The sequence below is a fragment of the Sinocyclocheilus rhinocerous genome, unplaced genomic scaffold (genome assembly GCF_001515625.1).
Source record: "Sinocyclocheilus rhinocerous isolate Xijiao unplaced genomic scaffold, SAMN03320098_v1.1 scaffold4310, whole genome shotgun sequence".
In the NCBI taxonomy this organism is placed as follows: domain Eukaryota; kingdom Metazoa; phylum Chordata; class Actinopteri; order Cypriniformes; family Cyprinidae; genus Sinocyclocheilus; species Sinocyclocheilus rhinocerous.
In genome coordinates, this window is record NW_015646173.1 from 43471 (window position 1) to 61970 (window position 18500).

Consider the following 18500-nt stretch of genomic DNA (forward strand, 5'->3'; position numbering starts at 1 on the left):
TCGCTTACCAGCCCTAATATATATATATATATAAATTAGTGGTGTCAAAATTAACGCGTTAACGCAGGCGATTCATTTTTTCAGTTTAACGCGTAAAAAATATTTTACGCAATTTACGCAGGGGCGGGGCTAGGGTTGGCCACCCCACTCACAGCTGCTGCTTCTGTGGCCCTGTCCCAAATGGCACCCTAAACCCTCGCGGTCTTCCTCTGAGTCTGCACTTTCATGACGTAATGCCGCTTTGACTATTGGGTAGAAGTCTGTTGCGGAGCTCGCCCCAGTGCGGGCTCGGCAGAAGTGCGGATCGAGGGCGCATAACGACCGCAAAGGGTCCTCTTCACTTCAGTGCCAGGCGCGAGTCAAGCAGCACGTGCTCTTCAATTGCATGCACAAAGGCACCGGCGCGCGCTGTAGCCTGTATCCTTTCATATAAAAGCGCGAAATAAACTACGTGCATGCAATGTCGTGATCAGTTTTGATTGACAGCACTAGTATAAATGCTTGTCATTATAAACATGGAAAGATGTTTGATGCATGTTGCATTGTCAAATGCATGTTATGAATGACACAAACTCACAGCGCTTGCAGAGACGGAGTGTTTCCCCTATAAACCTAGGGGAAACACTGTAGGCTCATATGTATGCACGAGAAATCATTAAAAAATCACAATCTCGATTCAAACATACGCAATCTTACTTATCTTATTTGTATTGGGATAACATTTTATAGTCCGGATATAGACTCTGATGTTGTGGCAGCCGCGATCAAAATGAGTAAATGACTACGTTTACATGCGCACAAATAATGCGATTATTTCCAATAAACAGAGTATGGACTTAATCGCATTATGATGTTTACATGTCAAGGGCAAAGCTCTTCACTCCCGTTTTCATGCAATTATTCTTATTATTCGCTAAGAATTGTGGTTATTTTTTTACTGCCATTATTCACATACTCCACTGCACAGCACAAAATTGGACTCAGAAAGAGTAGGTGAGTTACTGGCTGCTGTTTTAATTTATTTACGTCTAATGCAAAAATTCCATGCTTTTTCGGGCGCCATAGAAATGTGATGGCGATTCGTTTGCCTACACTGCCTTGACGTTATACTCGCCATTTCTGGATGAGGGTAAGGAACAGGTATTGGTGGCAGCGAGTTGTGTTTTCCCCAGAAATGCGATGCTTTCTTCTCCACCATCGTTTCTAATCTGCGTATTTTTGCAGGTGCAATATGTCACGTTATTCATGTACGTCACGAGCACATGCGCACTTGCGCCAAAGTTTGCTGCAATTATGAGCTTAATCGCATTATTTAGATCGAAGTATTGCGTTTACATGAGATAAAGTTTAATCGCAATATTGTCAAAATCTCAATATAATCGCATTAAGAAGGTTTATGTAAACGCACTGAATGACCTTTCGAACTAATGTTACGTTTCAAATATTATGTTACACTATGACATTAGGTGGCGACCAGTGAATGTTAAAATGTATCTGATGTCTGAATCATTCATTCAAGAGGTTTGTTCAAAAAGTCTTCATTCGTTTATTTCAAATAAATTTCATTTCATTTAAGTTAATATTTTTAAATAGACTCATTTATAACATTAAATAAAAAATTTTGTCAGAAACTCAAGTAAATTAGCCTACATATTATTTTGTTTGGTTGTATAATATTTTGTTTTCAGAATCAACGTTTGCGAGGTGGGGCTGGGCGATTTCCCCGATTTTATCGATGAATTCGAATTTAATGTTTTGCCATGATTTTATTTTTTAGAAATCGAGGAATCGCAATTTTGAATAGAAATATTACCAAATGTTAGAATTAGACACTTTGGCAATATGCCAGTGATAACAGTAAAGAGAAAAGAACAACCCAACCGCATGTCGGCGCACGTGATTAACCGCTCATATCGCTAGAGGCCATTCACACAGAATGCGCTTTTGTGTTGACAAAGATGCGACGCGGGCAGTGGAATAGGAAAAACATGCAAGAAGATGGGAGTGAACTTCTTTTAACTTGAGCGCAGTGTTTTTAGAATGGTGTTTCATGCATGAGACGCTGCAAGAGACGCGAGCGCAACAGCCAAACACATCCATGTTTACACAGAAAAAACAGTGGAAAATCAGCGCAATCGAATAAAAAACCTGTAAATAACTACTACTGTATGTCTGATATTTCATGTTTGCATCATGGTGACAGGCTGAAAGCTGCTGTTGCTTTTACAGAACATTTATAGTTAGTCTACTGGAGTTATACCTTCAATCACTTAGAATTAAAATTACCTTGACTTTTGAGATTTTTTAAAAGCATTTTCCTCGTATTATTTCTGAACACATTTTATGTATAAGACAAGTTTGTACAAAATGTAGTTGTAGTTCATGCATCTTTTCTGCAAAGATATTTAACAAGAGATTTGTTTAACATTTACATCATGTTGACAACTTCATGTGTGGTGCACTTGGAATAGAATTATCTTTAAATAGAGGGTTAATACAGAAAAAGCTACTTGAATCATGTTGTAGTTACATTTTCAAGTTGATAAGTTAAAAATCGTAAAAAATCTAGAATCGGTCAAACGTTCTGGAAAAATCGAGATTTTAATTTTTTGCCAAATCGCCCAGCCCTAGTGTGAGGAAACGCACCTGTCTCTGAGCGTGCGTCTCTTGGCCTGCAGTGCATCCAGCTCCCGCACAGACCGGCCGTTCCCAGCGTACCGGTGACCCCAGACCTCGATGGCCAGAGCGCCGTCTGAGATGAACTCCAGAAACTCCTCCGTCACATGCACCAGGAAATCCTGCCCACAGAAACGCAACGAAAGCAGATTTATTTATTTATCATTTAATATCATATCAGCACACTCACGGCAAACTCACGAGTAACAACATTTAAAATAATCATAGTAACAATAATATTTCAATGAGTTGTATACAATATTATCAAAAGTAAATAAACATAAAATAACAACAGTAATAACAATAGCTGTTATATTAAATCTTCCATTATGATATTTGATAAAAACATTATTATTTATAACTAATTTATTATTTATTAATAATAATAATAATAATAATAAACATAAACAAAAAAGAATAATAATTAATAATAGCAAATAAGAAATAACAAATAAATTTCAGTTCTTATGCCATCTCTAGGAGCACTAGTAAACAGATAGATAAATAGTAAGCAAGTACATAGATAAATTATTTAATTAATTTAAAAAAAAATTAATGAATAAAAAATAAATACAATAAAAATAAATAGGAAATATAATAGGAAATAAAAAATAAGCACTAGTAATAATAACAATAAAATAAAAATAAATATAATTAAAAATATTTAAAAATAAGAATTAAAAAAAAATCAACAACAAAAATTCTCCATCTTTATTGCATATCTTGTTTCTTAGCTTTCTGGCATTGTACACTATGAGTATTGTAAGCAGTGTGGCAAACTGCTTATGTTCCCCTAGGATTATTGTCATTAACTAAAACTAAAAACATAAAAAATACAGTGACTGACATAAAACAGAAAATATAAAATCCAAACTATAAAAAGCAAATAGTATCTCAATTACACTAAGACAACACAGGTACTCTAGAGAATGTTTTTACCCTGCAGTGATCAAAGCGCACAGTGAAGTGGGCGTCGGCCGTCTGTGAGGGGGGCGTGTCCGGGCTGACGATGGGCGGAGCCACAGCGGGCTCTGATTGTTCCCAGAAGGTGTACTGACAGAAGACGAAGTTGGAGAGGTTGAGAGGAAGACCAGAGGCCTCTCTGATCCGCACCTGACACGAGATACAACGCAAGCGCTGCAGTGAGTGTTCACCACAATACTAAACACTTCTCAAACTATTACTGATACGCGCCATCTAGTTTCATGCCAGAACTCTGTATTTAATTGGCTAAGGCTGTGACGGTGAGGAAACGACGTGTAACACCAACGATAATTCCGGTATCACCGTGGGGGGGGGGGTTCCCTCTTTTTCTCACTTACCTTCACTTTTAAATAGCTTGTAAACGGGGGGTGCGCATTTTAGTTTGTAAAAAAAAAACAAACCAGCAATAAAATATTTATTCGTTTTTTTTTCTACTGCTTACACACATTTTCAAAACTTTGCCTCTTTATTTCAATACTTTACACACAAATCCAAGAATTGCACACACGAAATGCAAAACACCTCACATCACTTTCAAAATGAAGCACTGCATTCAAAATATCACAAATGCATCTCAAAAGCAAACGTTTGTCTTACGTTGCAAAGACCTTTTCCATAATATTATATTTGTGGATATATCAATATACACTACCAGTCAAAAGTTTTTAGACAGCAAGATTTTTAATGTTTTTTTTTTTATAATTCTTGATTCACAAAATCCTACAGCAAAAGCAGTAATATTGTGAAATATTTGTACTATTTAAAATAACTGCTTTCTATTTGAATATATTTTAAAATGTAATTTATTCCTGTGATTTCAAAGCTGAATTTTAGCAAAGTTACTTCAGTCACATGATCCTTCAGAAATCATTCTAATATTCTGATTTGCTGCCCCCCAAATTTTTTTTTTTATTATTGTTATTATTATTATGTTGAAAACAGCTGAGTAGAATTTTCAGGTTTCTTTTATGAATAGAAAGTTTAGAAGAACAGCATTTATCTAAATAGAAATATTTTGTAACTATAAATGTCTTTATCATCACTTTTGATCAATATTAATGCATCCTTGCTAAATAAAATTATTAATTTCTATAATTTCATACTTTAATTATAAATATATGATGATTTAAATATACCGACTCCAAGCTTTTGAATGGTATAGTGTATAATGTTACAAAAGCTTTTTTATTTCAGATAAATGCTGATCTTTGGATCTTTCTATTCATCAAAGAATCCTGAAAAAATTTACTCAACTGTTTTAAATATTGATAATTAGAATAATAAATGTGTCTTGAACAGCAAATCAGCATATCAGAATGATTTCTGAAGATCATGTGACACTGAAGACTGGAGTAATGATGCTGAAAATTCAGCTGCGCATCACAGGAATAAATTATATTTTAATATATATTAAAATAGAAAAACTTTATTTTACATCATAATAATATTTCACAATATTACATTTTTTCCTGTATTTTTGATCAAATAAATGCAGCCTTGATGAGCAGAAGAGACTCCTGTAAAAAACATTAAAAATAATTCTGATCCCAAACTTTTGACTGGTAGTGTATATAAATCAGAGAACTTTTATTAATAAAACGAATAAAAATACACCATGCTATAGGCTATGCCTAATATAAAATAACAAATAACTTACACAAAGTTTAATAGGTATACAAAACTGAAAATCAGCAAACACTGTGAAACCAAATAAGTAAGAAACATTTACGTTTATTAGCAAAACGAATAAGAAGCTCGGAGGAATGGCATACACCTTGATGTCAAATAAAATAAATTAATTACACAATGTTTAAATAAAGTATAAATCAGCAAACACTGTGGAACCAATTAAATAAGAAACAAATCGCTTCTTCCGCGCAAGTTCTCAACTCGAGCAAAAAATTCGCATGACGCGTTCTCGCACAAGCCAATCAGCAAAGAGCTTATTGACACTAGTGATGGGAGAAACGAATCTTTTCGAAGCTTCGAATCAATTGAACCAATTGCTTCACAAAATGATTCACTGTTTCGAAGCGCTCGAAAAACACCACACACTAGTGACGCCTGCAGGTCAAAAGTGTGTAAATTCAACAACCCCCCCCCCAAAAAAAAACATTGCAAATGTTTTATTAAAAATTATAAAATAACATTAAATATGAAGTGCCTGTATAATATGTGGCTTTTAAAATATTTTATATTAATTTGCAAGGCTTGTTTTGTTTTGTTTTATGGAGAGCTTGTATATAGAGGCCAGAAAGAGACTATTAACTACTTCTAATCCTTTTAATTACACAAATGTCTCGTTAAAATCTACATATTGATATAACTGATCTGAGATCAGGTAAAAACCATAGGCGCTGGTTCAATGGTTCGCCGCTTGCATGAACCATTGACATTTCAAAACGTTTCGAAACAGTTATGACGTAACGAAGCCTCGTTTACTGAAATCACGTGACTTTGGCAATTTGATCATTTTTAATAAATTTCATCATTTAAAAGTTTAGTTTAGAAGTATCGGTATCGCCGATACTAGTTTTTAAAAGTATCGGTATTGTATCGAAAACAAAATAAGTGGTATCGGCCATCCCTAATCTAGAGCGAGTGACGCGATGCACATATTCGCTTCGCATTTGGTGTGAACCAAGCGGCAACCTCCCGCTCTCTCTCGTGAAGCCAACAAGCTAGGTGGGCTTGGTTTCAGCAACCTGGTCCCGCCTCTTTGCCCATTTTCGATTTTCTGGGAGTGATGCGCTGCCAAGATGGCGACGGCCGGCTCCGCCCACTTTGAGCTTCAAAAACGCTCTTCAGGAACCTACGGGTGACGTCACGGACACTACGTCCATGCTTTTATACAGTCTATGGTGTGAACACACCATAACAGCCTGACACCAGACAGACAGACGGCTGCTCACCTCCCCCTGCTGGCTGATGATGGGAACAGCGTACTGCAGCTTCACGTCATGAAACATTTTATACAGTCTATGGTGTGAACACACCATAACAGCCTGTTTACCAGACAGACGGCTGCTCACCTCCCCCTGCTGGCTGATGATGGGAACAGCGTACTGCAGCTTCACGTCATGAAACAGACACTCCAGGAAGACATTTGCCACGCCGATGAGATTGTGATTCTCCTGCGCTTCATAGAACGGATCGCCCGCCTTACTGTGCAGACGGTTCACCTGCGAGAAACGCAAGAAAACACAAACAAATCAACCAAAACAGAGCACATTTGAGACGTTTTTAGACCTTTCTAAGACCAAGTAAAGAAAATGGAAGGAGACACAAAGAAATTCATCAAACTGAAGTGAGTTTATGATCAAAACAAGAACAAACATCTGCCGACAAGGTCAGGAAAATAACCAAAGAAATGAGTAAATAAACAAATAAATTAGTAAATAGATAAATAAAATAATAAATAAGTAAAAACATAAATGAGTATATATATTTATATATAAATAAACAAACAAATGCATAAACAAGCAAATAAACAAATAAATAAATAAATGTGTGAAAACATGAGTAAATAACCAAACATATAAATAAATAAACAAACAAACAAACAAATAAGTAAATAAATGATAAAAAAAATAAAAAATAAATGAGTAAATAAACAAACAAATAAAACTGTATATAAATAAACAAATAAGTAAAAAAACAACTAAGCGGGTGAATAAATAACTAGTAAATAACTAAACATATAAATAAATAAGGCTGCATTTATTTGATCAAAAAGACAGTAAAATTGTGAAATATTATTACAATTTAAAATAACTATTTTCTATGTGAATATATTGTAAAGTGTAATTTATTTCTGTGATGCGCAGCTGAATTTTCAGCATCATTACTCCAGTCTTCAGTGTCACATGATCTTCAGAAATCATTCTAATATGCTGATTTGCTGCTCAAGAAACATTTCTGATTCTTTGATGAACAGAAAGTTCAAAAGAACAGCATTTATTAGAAACAGAAATATATTGTAACATTATAAATGTCTTTACTGTCACTCTTAATCAGTTTAATGCATCCTTGATGAATAAAAGCATTGTTTTCTTTCACTCACCACCTCCTGTGTTCCTTCCCTCCAGTCTCTGTAATAGTCTCTCATGTCCACTAGTTTGTTCTCTAGTTTCTCGATGGTCCACACCTGCGTTCCCTTCATTTTGCGTCGCACCTGGATGGCCGGTTCACTGACTATAGTGCCACGCTGGGATTAAAATAATTACAGCAATGTAATATTACAGAGGAAACATAATACAGCGACCATCAACTGCACTTAAGGTTTGCATTTATAGAATCACATTTTCAACAAGCAATGCATGAATGTATAAATGCAATGTGAGTCGCTTTGGATAAAAGCGTCTGCCAAATGCATAAATGTAAATGTATATTTTTAGGAGTTTTTGCATCATTTTTAATCCATGTTGTCGTTCAATTAATGTGAAGTCATAAAACTGCACGCATAATGATGATAAAAGCATTATAAATTTGATTTAAAATAACTAGACTGCTGTTAGTCAACTACAAATTAGGTGAAAACACCTAATGCACAACCAAAAATGAAAGCACTTAATGTAACGTCTCGGTTACGTATGGTAACCCTCGTTCCCTGAAGGAGGGAACCGAGACGTCACGTCGGATGACCGACGAAATTGGGATCTCGCTTAGAGAGACCAATCTACTTCGAGTGTAAACTAAACGAGCCAATGCACATTGGCATGCGATTATTGCATCCAGCTGCTGCTGATCACAGCGTGAGTATAAGTAGGCAGCAGATGCAGCGCATATTCAGGTTTTCGCTGAGGAGCCGAGCCGGTGACCCGGCCGCTCAGCGGTGGTACAGGAGCTGTGGCGACGGGACGTGACGTCTCCGTTCCCTCCTTCAGGGAACGAGGGTTACCATACGTAACCGAGACGTTCCCTTTCAGTCGGTCACTCTCGACGTCACGTCCAGCTGGATGCAATAATCGCATGCCAATGTGCATTGGCTCGTTTAGTTTACACTCGAAGTAGATTGGTCTCTCTAAGCGAGATCCCAATTTCGTCGGTCATCCGACGTGACGTCGAGAGTGACCGACTGAAAGGGAACTCCTATTCCTGTGAATAATTAAATAAATAAAAAATAAATGAGTTAATAAATAAATAAACAAACAAACAAATGATAAATATAAATAAATAAATGAGCAAGTAAATTTATAATGAATAAATAAACAAAGGAATAAATAGATAAAACAAGTAAAAAAACGAATGAATGAATAAGTCAATAAATAAATAAATGAGCAAATACATAAACAAACAAAAAAAAATTACTAAACAAACAAATACATGAAATAAATACATATGTAAATAGATAAAGAAATTAGTGAATATATAAGTAATGATTAAATGAATAAATAAACAAAGGAATACATATATAAATAGATAAACAATTAATCAAGCAAATGGATGAATAAGTAAATAAATGAGCCAACAAATATGAAAGAATAAATCAATAAATAAATGAGTACATAAATCATAAAGAAGTAAATTAATAAATAGATAAATAAATGAGTAAATAAATATATGAATAAATGAGTACACAAAGAAATTAACTAATGAATAAATGAGTAAATGAATAAATAAATAATGATTAAAAAATACAGATATCTAATAAATATAGGTTGATAAATAAGTATGACAAATGAAGAAGTAAATAAATACACGAGCAAAAATCACTTCTGTTCTAGCTTGTACGCTAATCTAGTTTATACTTGGGTCTCTGTATTGTTGGTTCTGATGACAAATATCTTGTGATTCTCCTGGATAAAAGCGTCTGCTGAATGAATGCATGTAAACGTGAGCGTTTCTCACCTTGCGGTTTGCGCTGAGGTTGGCGGCTGGGATCTGCAGCGTGACCTGATAGTCGGTGAGTTTGTGCATCTCCTCGGACAGAAAGTTAGCCTCTCGCACCAGAGCGTTCGCTCGGACCACCTGCTCACGCAGCCGAGACAGACTCTGACGAAACAGCTCGTCCCTGAAACACACACATGTGTGTGTGTGTGTGTGTGTGTGTGAGTGTGTGTGTGTGTGCTGAGACTTATATTACATATTGTAAAAAGGGGCATAAAATGTCTCCTTCAATGCACTGCAAAAAAACACTAAATAGTTCATGTGTGTTAGAGATGAGCAGGCTGGTGTGTGTGTGTGTTCTGACCTCTCGTCGCTCCACAGACGCAGTTTGGTCTGTGTGGTGTGTGTGGGGAAGCTGCTGCAGCGCTGGTGCTGAGACGCTTTCTCCGGCGAGAGCTGCTGCCGCAGAGACTGGAGCTCGCGCTCGTACATCAGCCGCTGCTCCTCCAGCGCCAGACGCTTCTCCTCCACATACTGCTTCTCCAGAGCATGCACCGCCTTCTGCATGGGGTCTGAGATGAGGAGACGCGTCTAGAGCGCTACTAGATAATACAACTAAAACTAAAATACATCACGACATAATGTTGTGCTAATGTTCATTGAAATAAAGCTGAAATAAAATAAAATATAAATATTAGACGTAAAATGTATGTCTAAAAGACACTGAAATGAAAATTAAAAATGTGAAAAAGTAAAAAAATAAATTAAATAAAAACCTAAATCTGAAATAAAAATAAATTAAAGCAATATTCAAAAAACTAAATTACTAAAACTTCTGCTAAAGAAAATTCTCTTTATAAGAAAATAAAATGTTCTTATTTGAACAATGCTTATTCCGAGCACTTCCTGTGTCTGTTTGCCTCTTTAAGATGAATCGCTTTATGTATTCCCCATTTGTAAGTCTCTTTGGATAAAAGCGTCTGCAAAATGAATAAATGTGACACTGGAGCACAAAACCAGTCATAAGGGTCAATTTTTCGAAATTGAGATTTATAGATAGATCATCTGAAAGCTGAATAAATAAGCTTTCCATTGATGTATGGTTTGTTAGGATAGGACAATATGGAAATTGTAAAAACAAAGTAAAAGCTCAAAATATAATTAAATGTATATTGGGGAAAAAAATAATAAAATGACAAAAGCATATAACAAAATTACTAAAAATTAAAATAAATCCTACAAATATCTAAAGTAAAAGCTAATTCAAAATATGAATAAATAATATCATTAAAATACTAAAAACATACTAAAAACATAAAATAGCACTGCTAATGGCTGATTTTCTCTAGAAGAGAAACACTTTTAAAGTGTTTATGTAACAGCGTTACAAAAAAGAACAAAAATCATGATCTTTTCCATTCTTTTTCTTGTTATGTAAACATCTTTATAACAAGATAAAATTTCCCGAAATGCAAAATTGCATAAGATATTAGGGTTTGTTTTCAAATAATATATACAGAAAATAAAAGTGTTGCATTTATAGATTTTTTCACTTGTTTTTGACTGGTTTGTGCTTTAAACAAGATAATCAGGTGCATTTAAATCTTTTTTTATTTCTTTCAAAATTATTTATTAAAACTAAACTATTATTTAATTTATTGCATTTTCATAACAATCAGCAATGTGAATACAAGCAGACAAATGTGTTGTGATGAGGATGTATAGATGTGATAATCAGGTAAATTTAATTATTTAATTAATTAATTATTACAAATAAATTATTATTTATTTTTATTGCATTTACATAATAATCAGCGATGAAAATATAAGCAGGTAAATTTGTCTTGTTATAGGGATATATAGATGTGATAATCAGGTAAATTTAAATAATTAATGAATAATTAAAATTGAATTCTTATGTATTTTTATTGCATTTTCATAATAAGCAATGGGAATACATTTATCTGGTTATAGGGAATGTAGAGATATGATAATCGGGTAAATTTATATAATTATTTATTTATTTTATTATATCATATTTTTTTTTTTTTTTTTTTTTTTCAAAATAATCAGCAATGAGAATAAAAGAAGCTAAATTTATCTTGTTATAGGGGATGTAGTGGTATGATAATCAGGTAAATTTATATAATTGTTTATTTTAATATATTATATATTTAAAAAAAAGTTGTTTATATATTTTTTTTTTTGCATTTTCATAATAATCAGCAATGAGAAATGTATCTAGTTATAGGGATGTATAATAATGTAATGTATTATATTCCATATAATGATAGTAATGTAATGCATTATATTCCATATAATGATAGCAATGTAATGCATTATATTCCATATAATGATAGCAATGTAATGCATTATATTCCATATAATGATAGCAATGTAATGCATTATATTCCATATAATGATAGCAATGTAATGCATTATATTCCATATAATGATAGCAATGTAATGCATTATATTCCATATAATGATAGCAATGTAATGCATTATATTCCATATAATGATAGCAATGTAATGCATTATATTCCATATAATGATAGCAATGTAATGCATTATATTCCATATAATGATAGCAATGTAATGCATTATATTCCATATAATGATAGCAATGTAATGCATTATATTCCATATAATGATAGCAATGTAATGCATTATATTCCATATAATGATAGCAATGTAATGCATTATATTCCATATAATGATAGCAATGTAATGCATTATATTCCATATAATGATAGCAATGTAATGCATTATATTCCATATAATGATAGCAATGTAATGCATTATATTCCATATAATGATAGCAATGTAATGCATTATATTCCATATAATGATAGCAATGTAATGCATTATATTCCATATAATGATAGCAATGTAATGCATTATATTCCATATAATGATAGCAATGTAATGCATTATATTCCATATAATGATAGCAATGTAATGCATTATATTCCATATAATGATAGCAATGTAATGCATTATATTCCATATAATGATAGCAATGTAATGCATTATATTCCATATAATGATAGCAATGTAATGCATTATATTCCATATAATGATAGCAATGTAATGCATTATATTCCATATAATGATAGCAATGTAATGCATTATATTCCATATAATGATAGCAATGTAATGCATTATATTCCATATAATGATAGCAATGTAATGCATTATATTCCATATAATGATAGCAATGTAATGCATTATATTCCATATAATGATAGCAATGTAATGCATTATATTCCATATAATGATAGCAATGTAATGCATTATATTCCATATAATGATAGCAATGTAATGCATTATATTCCATATAATGATAGCAATGTAATGCATTATATTCCATATAATGATAGCAATGTAATGCATTATATTCCATATAATGATAGCAATGTAATGCATTATATTCCATATAATGATAGCAATGTAATGCATTATATTCCATATAATGATAGCAATGTAATGCATTATATTCCATATAATGATAGCAATGTAATGCATTATATTCCATATAATGATAGCAATGTAATGCATTATATTCCATATAATGATAGCAATGTAATGCATTATATTCCATATAATGATAGCAATGTAATGCATTATATTCCATATAATGATAGCAATGTAATGCATTATATTCCATATAATGATAGCAATGTAATGCATTATATTCCATATAATGATAGCAATGTAATGCATTATATTCCATATAATGATAGCAATGTAATGCATTATATTCCATATAATGATAGCAATGTAATGCATTATATTCCATATAATGATAGCAATGTAATGCATTATATTCCATATAATGATAGCAATGTAATGCATTATATTCCATATAATGATAGCAATGTAATGCATTATATTCCATATAATGATAGCAATGTAATGCATTATATTCCATATAATGATAGCAATGTAATGCATTATATTCCATATAATGATAGCAATGTAATGCATTATATTCCATATAATGATAGCAATGTAATGCATTATATTCCATATAATGATAGCAATGTAATGCATTATATTCCATATAATGATAGCAATGTAATGCATTATATTCCATATAATGATAGCAATGTAATGCATTATATTCCATATAATGATAGCAATGTAATGCATTATATTCCATATAATGATAGCAATGTAATGCATTATATTCCATATAATGATAGCAATGTAATGCATTATATTCCATATAATGATAGCAATGTAATGCATTATATTCCATATAATGATAGCAATGTAATGCATTATATTCCATATAATGATAGCAATGTAATGCATTATATTCCATATAATGATAGCAATGTAATGCATTATATTCCATATAATGATAGCAATGTAATGCATTATATTCCATATAATGATAGCAATGTAATGCATTATATTCCATATAATGATAGCAATGTAATGCATTATATTCCATATAATGATAGCAATGTAATGCATTATATTCCATATAATGATAGCAATGTAATGCATTATATTCCATATAATGATAGCAATGTAATGCATTATATTCCATATAATGATAGCAATGTAATGCATTATATTCCATATAATGATAGCAATGTAATGCATTATATTCCATATAATGATAGCAATGTAATGCATTATATTCCATATAATGATAGCAATGTAATGCATTATATTCCATATAATGATAGCAATGTAATGCATTATATTCCATATAATGATAGCAATGTAATGCATTATATTCCATATAATGATAGCAATGTAATGCATTATATTCCATATAATGATAGCAATGTAATGCATTATATTCCATATAATGATAGCAATGTAATGCATTATATTCCATATAATGATAGCAATGTAATGCATTATATTCCATATAATGATAGCAATGTAATGCATTATATTCCATATAATGATAGCAATGTAATGCATTATATTCCATATAATGATAGCAATGTAATGCATTATATTCCATATAATGATAGCAATGTAATGCATTATATTCCATATAATGATAGCAATGTAATGCATTATATTCCATATAATGATAGCAATGTAATGCATTATATTCCATATAATGATAGCAATGTAATGCATTATATTCCATATAATGATAGCAATGTAATGCATTATATTCCATATAATGATAGCAATGTAATGCATTATATTCCATATAATGATAGCAATGTAATGCATTATATTCCATATAATGATAGCAATGTAATGCATTATATTCCATATAATGATAGCAATGTAATGCATTATATTCCATATAATGATAGCAATGTAATGCATTATATTCCATATAATGATAGCAATGTAATGCATTATATTCCATATAATGATAGCAATGTAATGCATTATATTCCATATAATGATAGCAATGTAATGCATTATATTCCATATAATGATAGCAATGTAATGCATTATATTCCATATAATGATAGCAATGTTATTATATATTTAAAAAAAAGTTGTTTATATATTTTTTTTTTTGCATTTTCATAATAATCAGCAATGAGAAATGTATCTAGTTATAGGGATGTATAATAATGTAATGTATTATATTCCATATAATGATAGTAATGTAATGCATTATATTCCATATAATGATAGCAATGTAATGCATTATATTCCATATAATGATAGTAATGTAATGTATTATATTCCATATAATGATAGCAATGTAATGCATTATATTCCATATAATGATACTGAGAAGCACGATGCGTGCTGTTATGTGTATTGTGCAGTGAAGGCTCTCTATCATGCAGTGTGGTGGTCAGAGGTCAGAGGTCAGGCATGTACCGTTGCTCCCCAGCGCTTTCATCATGACCTCCATCTGTGCGAACTCGTAGCTGTAGTCCTGTTCGGACGAGGCCTGGCTCGCCGTCTCCGCGTCGGCCTCGGACAAGCTTTGGCGAGGAGAGTCGCGCTCCGGCTCCTTCAGTCGCTCGCGCCGCTTGAGCTTCGGCAGATTGATTCTGAGGACGACATTCGCTCGGATGAGTCTGAGCTCGAGACGAGACGAGACGCTGCGCATGACAACCTGCTGCTCACCTGAAGAAGTGGTTGTTTCCCCACAGAATGCGATCTCCGTGCCACAGCTGAACCCTGGAGTAAACCATCGTCCCGTTCACACACGTCCTGCGACCGTCAAACAGCACAGGATTACAATATCTTACACAAATCAGACACAAGAGCTGCATCTAAAATACTATATATTTTAAACTTGCAACATTTAAAATAAAAAAAAAATACAATAACTGAAATAAATATAAAAACGTATTATTTTTTTTGTTAGTTGCCAAGGCAACATTTCTCATTTTTATTTAGTTTAAGTTGAAGTACTAAAATTAATAAAACTGAAATAAAAACGAATAAAGATATTATCGTTAACTAAAACTAAAAACATTTACAACAACTTAAATAAAATATAAAAACATTATTGTTTAGTTAGTTTCTCAGTCTTAACTTGAAGTACTAAAAATTCATAAAGATGATATAAATATAAATATAAAAAATGATATAAATATAAATAAAGATATTAGGTAAACATATATTTTTATATTCAGAGATATTCAGAATTATCAGTGTTTTTATCATTAACTAAAACAAAAACATTTACAATAATTGAAATAAAAATAAAATACAAAAAAATATTTTTTACTAATTACTAAAGTACTGAAATTATTCAATTAGTTTAGTTTAAAATTATTTTTAATAATTGTAATTATATAATTAAATAATGATATAGTCTAGTTTATATATATTTGAAAAATATTAAAAAAAAATATGACAAAAAAACAAGTTTACTAAAATTAAAATTTAAACAGAAAATATAAGAATAAAATATTAATAAATCCTAAAAAATAATATTAATGATACTTATTACCTTAATGAGAATTATTTAGAATTATAAGTGGTTAAAGTGTGTAATGTGAATTATGTCATTTGCAGAGCTTTATGTAATGTAAAAGTATATTAAACACAAAGATATATATATTTAATATATAGATATTAAACACAAAGATATATATATATATATTAATATATATCAAAAAAGGTTTGAAAAAAAATATTATTTTAATTTGTTTTTTTTTCTTTCACCTGAAACTTTAAAACGTATTGTATTTTTTATGTCATTATTATTGTTTCCGTTTCATTTTGCATACATTGGTTTAACTGTAAATGATATTATTTATTTTCATGCTAATAAACAACACAGGTTTGTGTTACCTGGCGTTGTCTGCCGGCGTGAGCGTGACGTCTCCGTCAGACGTGACTTCCAGCACACAGTGTTCAGACTGGATCCCGATGCCGAACAGCTGGATGTCCTGGGACGTGTCGGCTCCCACACGCGTGTGATCCTGAACCAGAGCAAACATCTCAGAGGAGGCACTGAAGACTTCTCCTGCATGTGGGCTGAGTTACACAAACACCGCTAAAGGCCTGTTGTTGGTGGTGTTTTCACAGGTCTCTATCAGAGCAAACGCAGCTCATACGACGGCGCTGACGGATAAACTTTGACCTAGTGATGCAAGATTTGTGAATCGTTCTTTTGAGTCAGAAAGAATAAACTGAATCGGATGAATCAGGCTGAATTTGTCAGATGGTTTAACAACTCACTGAAACACTGAAAACAACCTTTAAGCTGGATTTTCTATGTCTGCAACTTCCAGATATGATTCATCCGTAATGCAATTTCAGTTTGTTTGCAAATACATTTTGATTGTAGCCGTGCATGGCATGGAGTATGGAGTGACACTTACAGGAAAATACAGGAAAAAGTTAGTAATTTAATAATTCAAACATAAAAATGGAAATAAATAATTTACTTTTTAAATGGACAAATTAATAGGTATATATATATATTAAACTGTATATTTAATGTTTTAAAATGTAGCTAAATAAAACTACAACAACTACAAAAATAAAAATAAATAATTTTATTATAAATAATAAATAACTAACATAAAGATTAAAATAAAATACATATTTATAATTATATATAAAAAATGTTCTATACTATACACATATTAAATAAAGTAATATGTATTATTATATATAAAATAAATAAATAATATAAATATATATATATAATTATTATATTTTTATTTTATAATAAAGTATATATATATATAAATAATAAAATAATATTTAAATAAATAAATATAAATATATTGTATATAATTATTTATTTATTTTGAAATATTAAATAAATAAATAATACAATTAGATTTAAATAAATAATGAAGTATACATTTAAATAAAAAGTACAGTACTGAAGTGAGTATACGAAAAATAAATAAAATATGTAAAACTGCATTCATTCATGTTTTAAAAAAACAAGATAGTATTTATTAATTTATTGTTTAAAGGGTTAGTTCACCCCAAATTGAAAATTATGTCATTAATTACTCACCCTCATGTCGTTCCAAACCCGTAAGACCTTCGTTTATCTTCGGAACACAAATGAAGATATTTTTGATTAAATCTGAGAGTAATTAATGACAGACTTTTCATTTTTGGGTGAACTAACCCTTTAATTATTTTAACTACATTTTAAAACATAAATTAAATAAACAGTTTCTACTAATTTGTCCATTCGAAAAATAGAAAAAAAACTATTCCTAAGTGTCCCTTGAGATGCATCAAAAAACAAAAAAGCATCAGCAATCCTTGCAGCCGTCCACTGGGAATGAATGAGTAACAGTGACAGTGATGCAAACCTCTGCTGACGTCTCAGTGTGTGATCACTGTACCTTCAGGTAGTAAACCAGCAGTTCATTGAGAGCCGGATCGGCGTTCAGGTTGACCAGGAAGCACTTGTCTTCTCCGACCTTGATCCCTGACGACTCCAGAGAGATTCCCATGCTCTCCAGCTGCTTCTGACGCTCCTGCAGAGACCAATCACAGCGAGACAGCAGCTGTCAATCATGAGCGTGTGTGTGTGTGTGTGTGTGTGTGTGTGTGCGCGCGTGTGTGTGTGTGTG

General features: G+C 31.7%; 1 protein-coding gene across 1 annotated transcript in view; it reads right to left on the reverse strand.

The window, feature by feature from the left end:
* Positions 1-18500, reverse strand: part of LOC107707112 (kinesin-like protein KIF13A) — a 79714-nt gene that overhangs the window by 21314 nt on the left and 39900 nt on the right. Inside the window, 10 exon segments of the mRNA XM_016511015.1 lie at positions 2647-2798; positions 3616-3789; positions 6573-6842; positions 7724-7867; positions 9511-9673; positions 9854-10061; positions 15313-15488; positions 15565-15651; positions 16744-16874; positions 18270-18404. Coding sequence (XP_016366501.1) covers positions 2647-2798; positions 3616-3789; positions 6573-6842; positions 7724-7867; positions 9511-9673; positions 9854-10061; positions 15313-15488; positions 15565-15651; positions 16744-16874; positions 18270-18404 — 1640 coding nt within the window.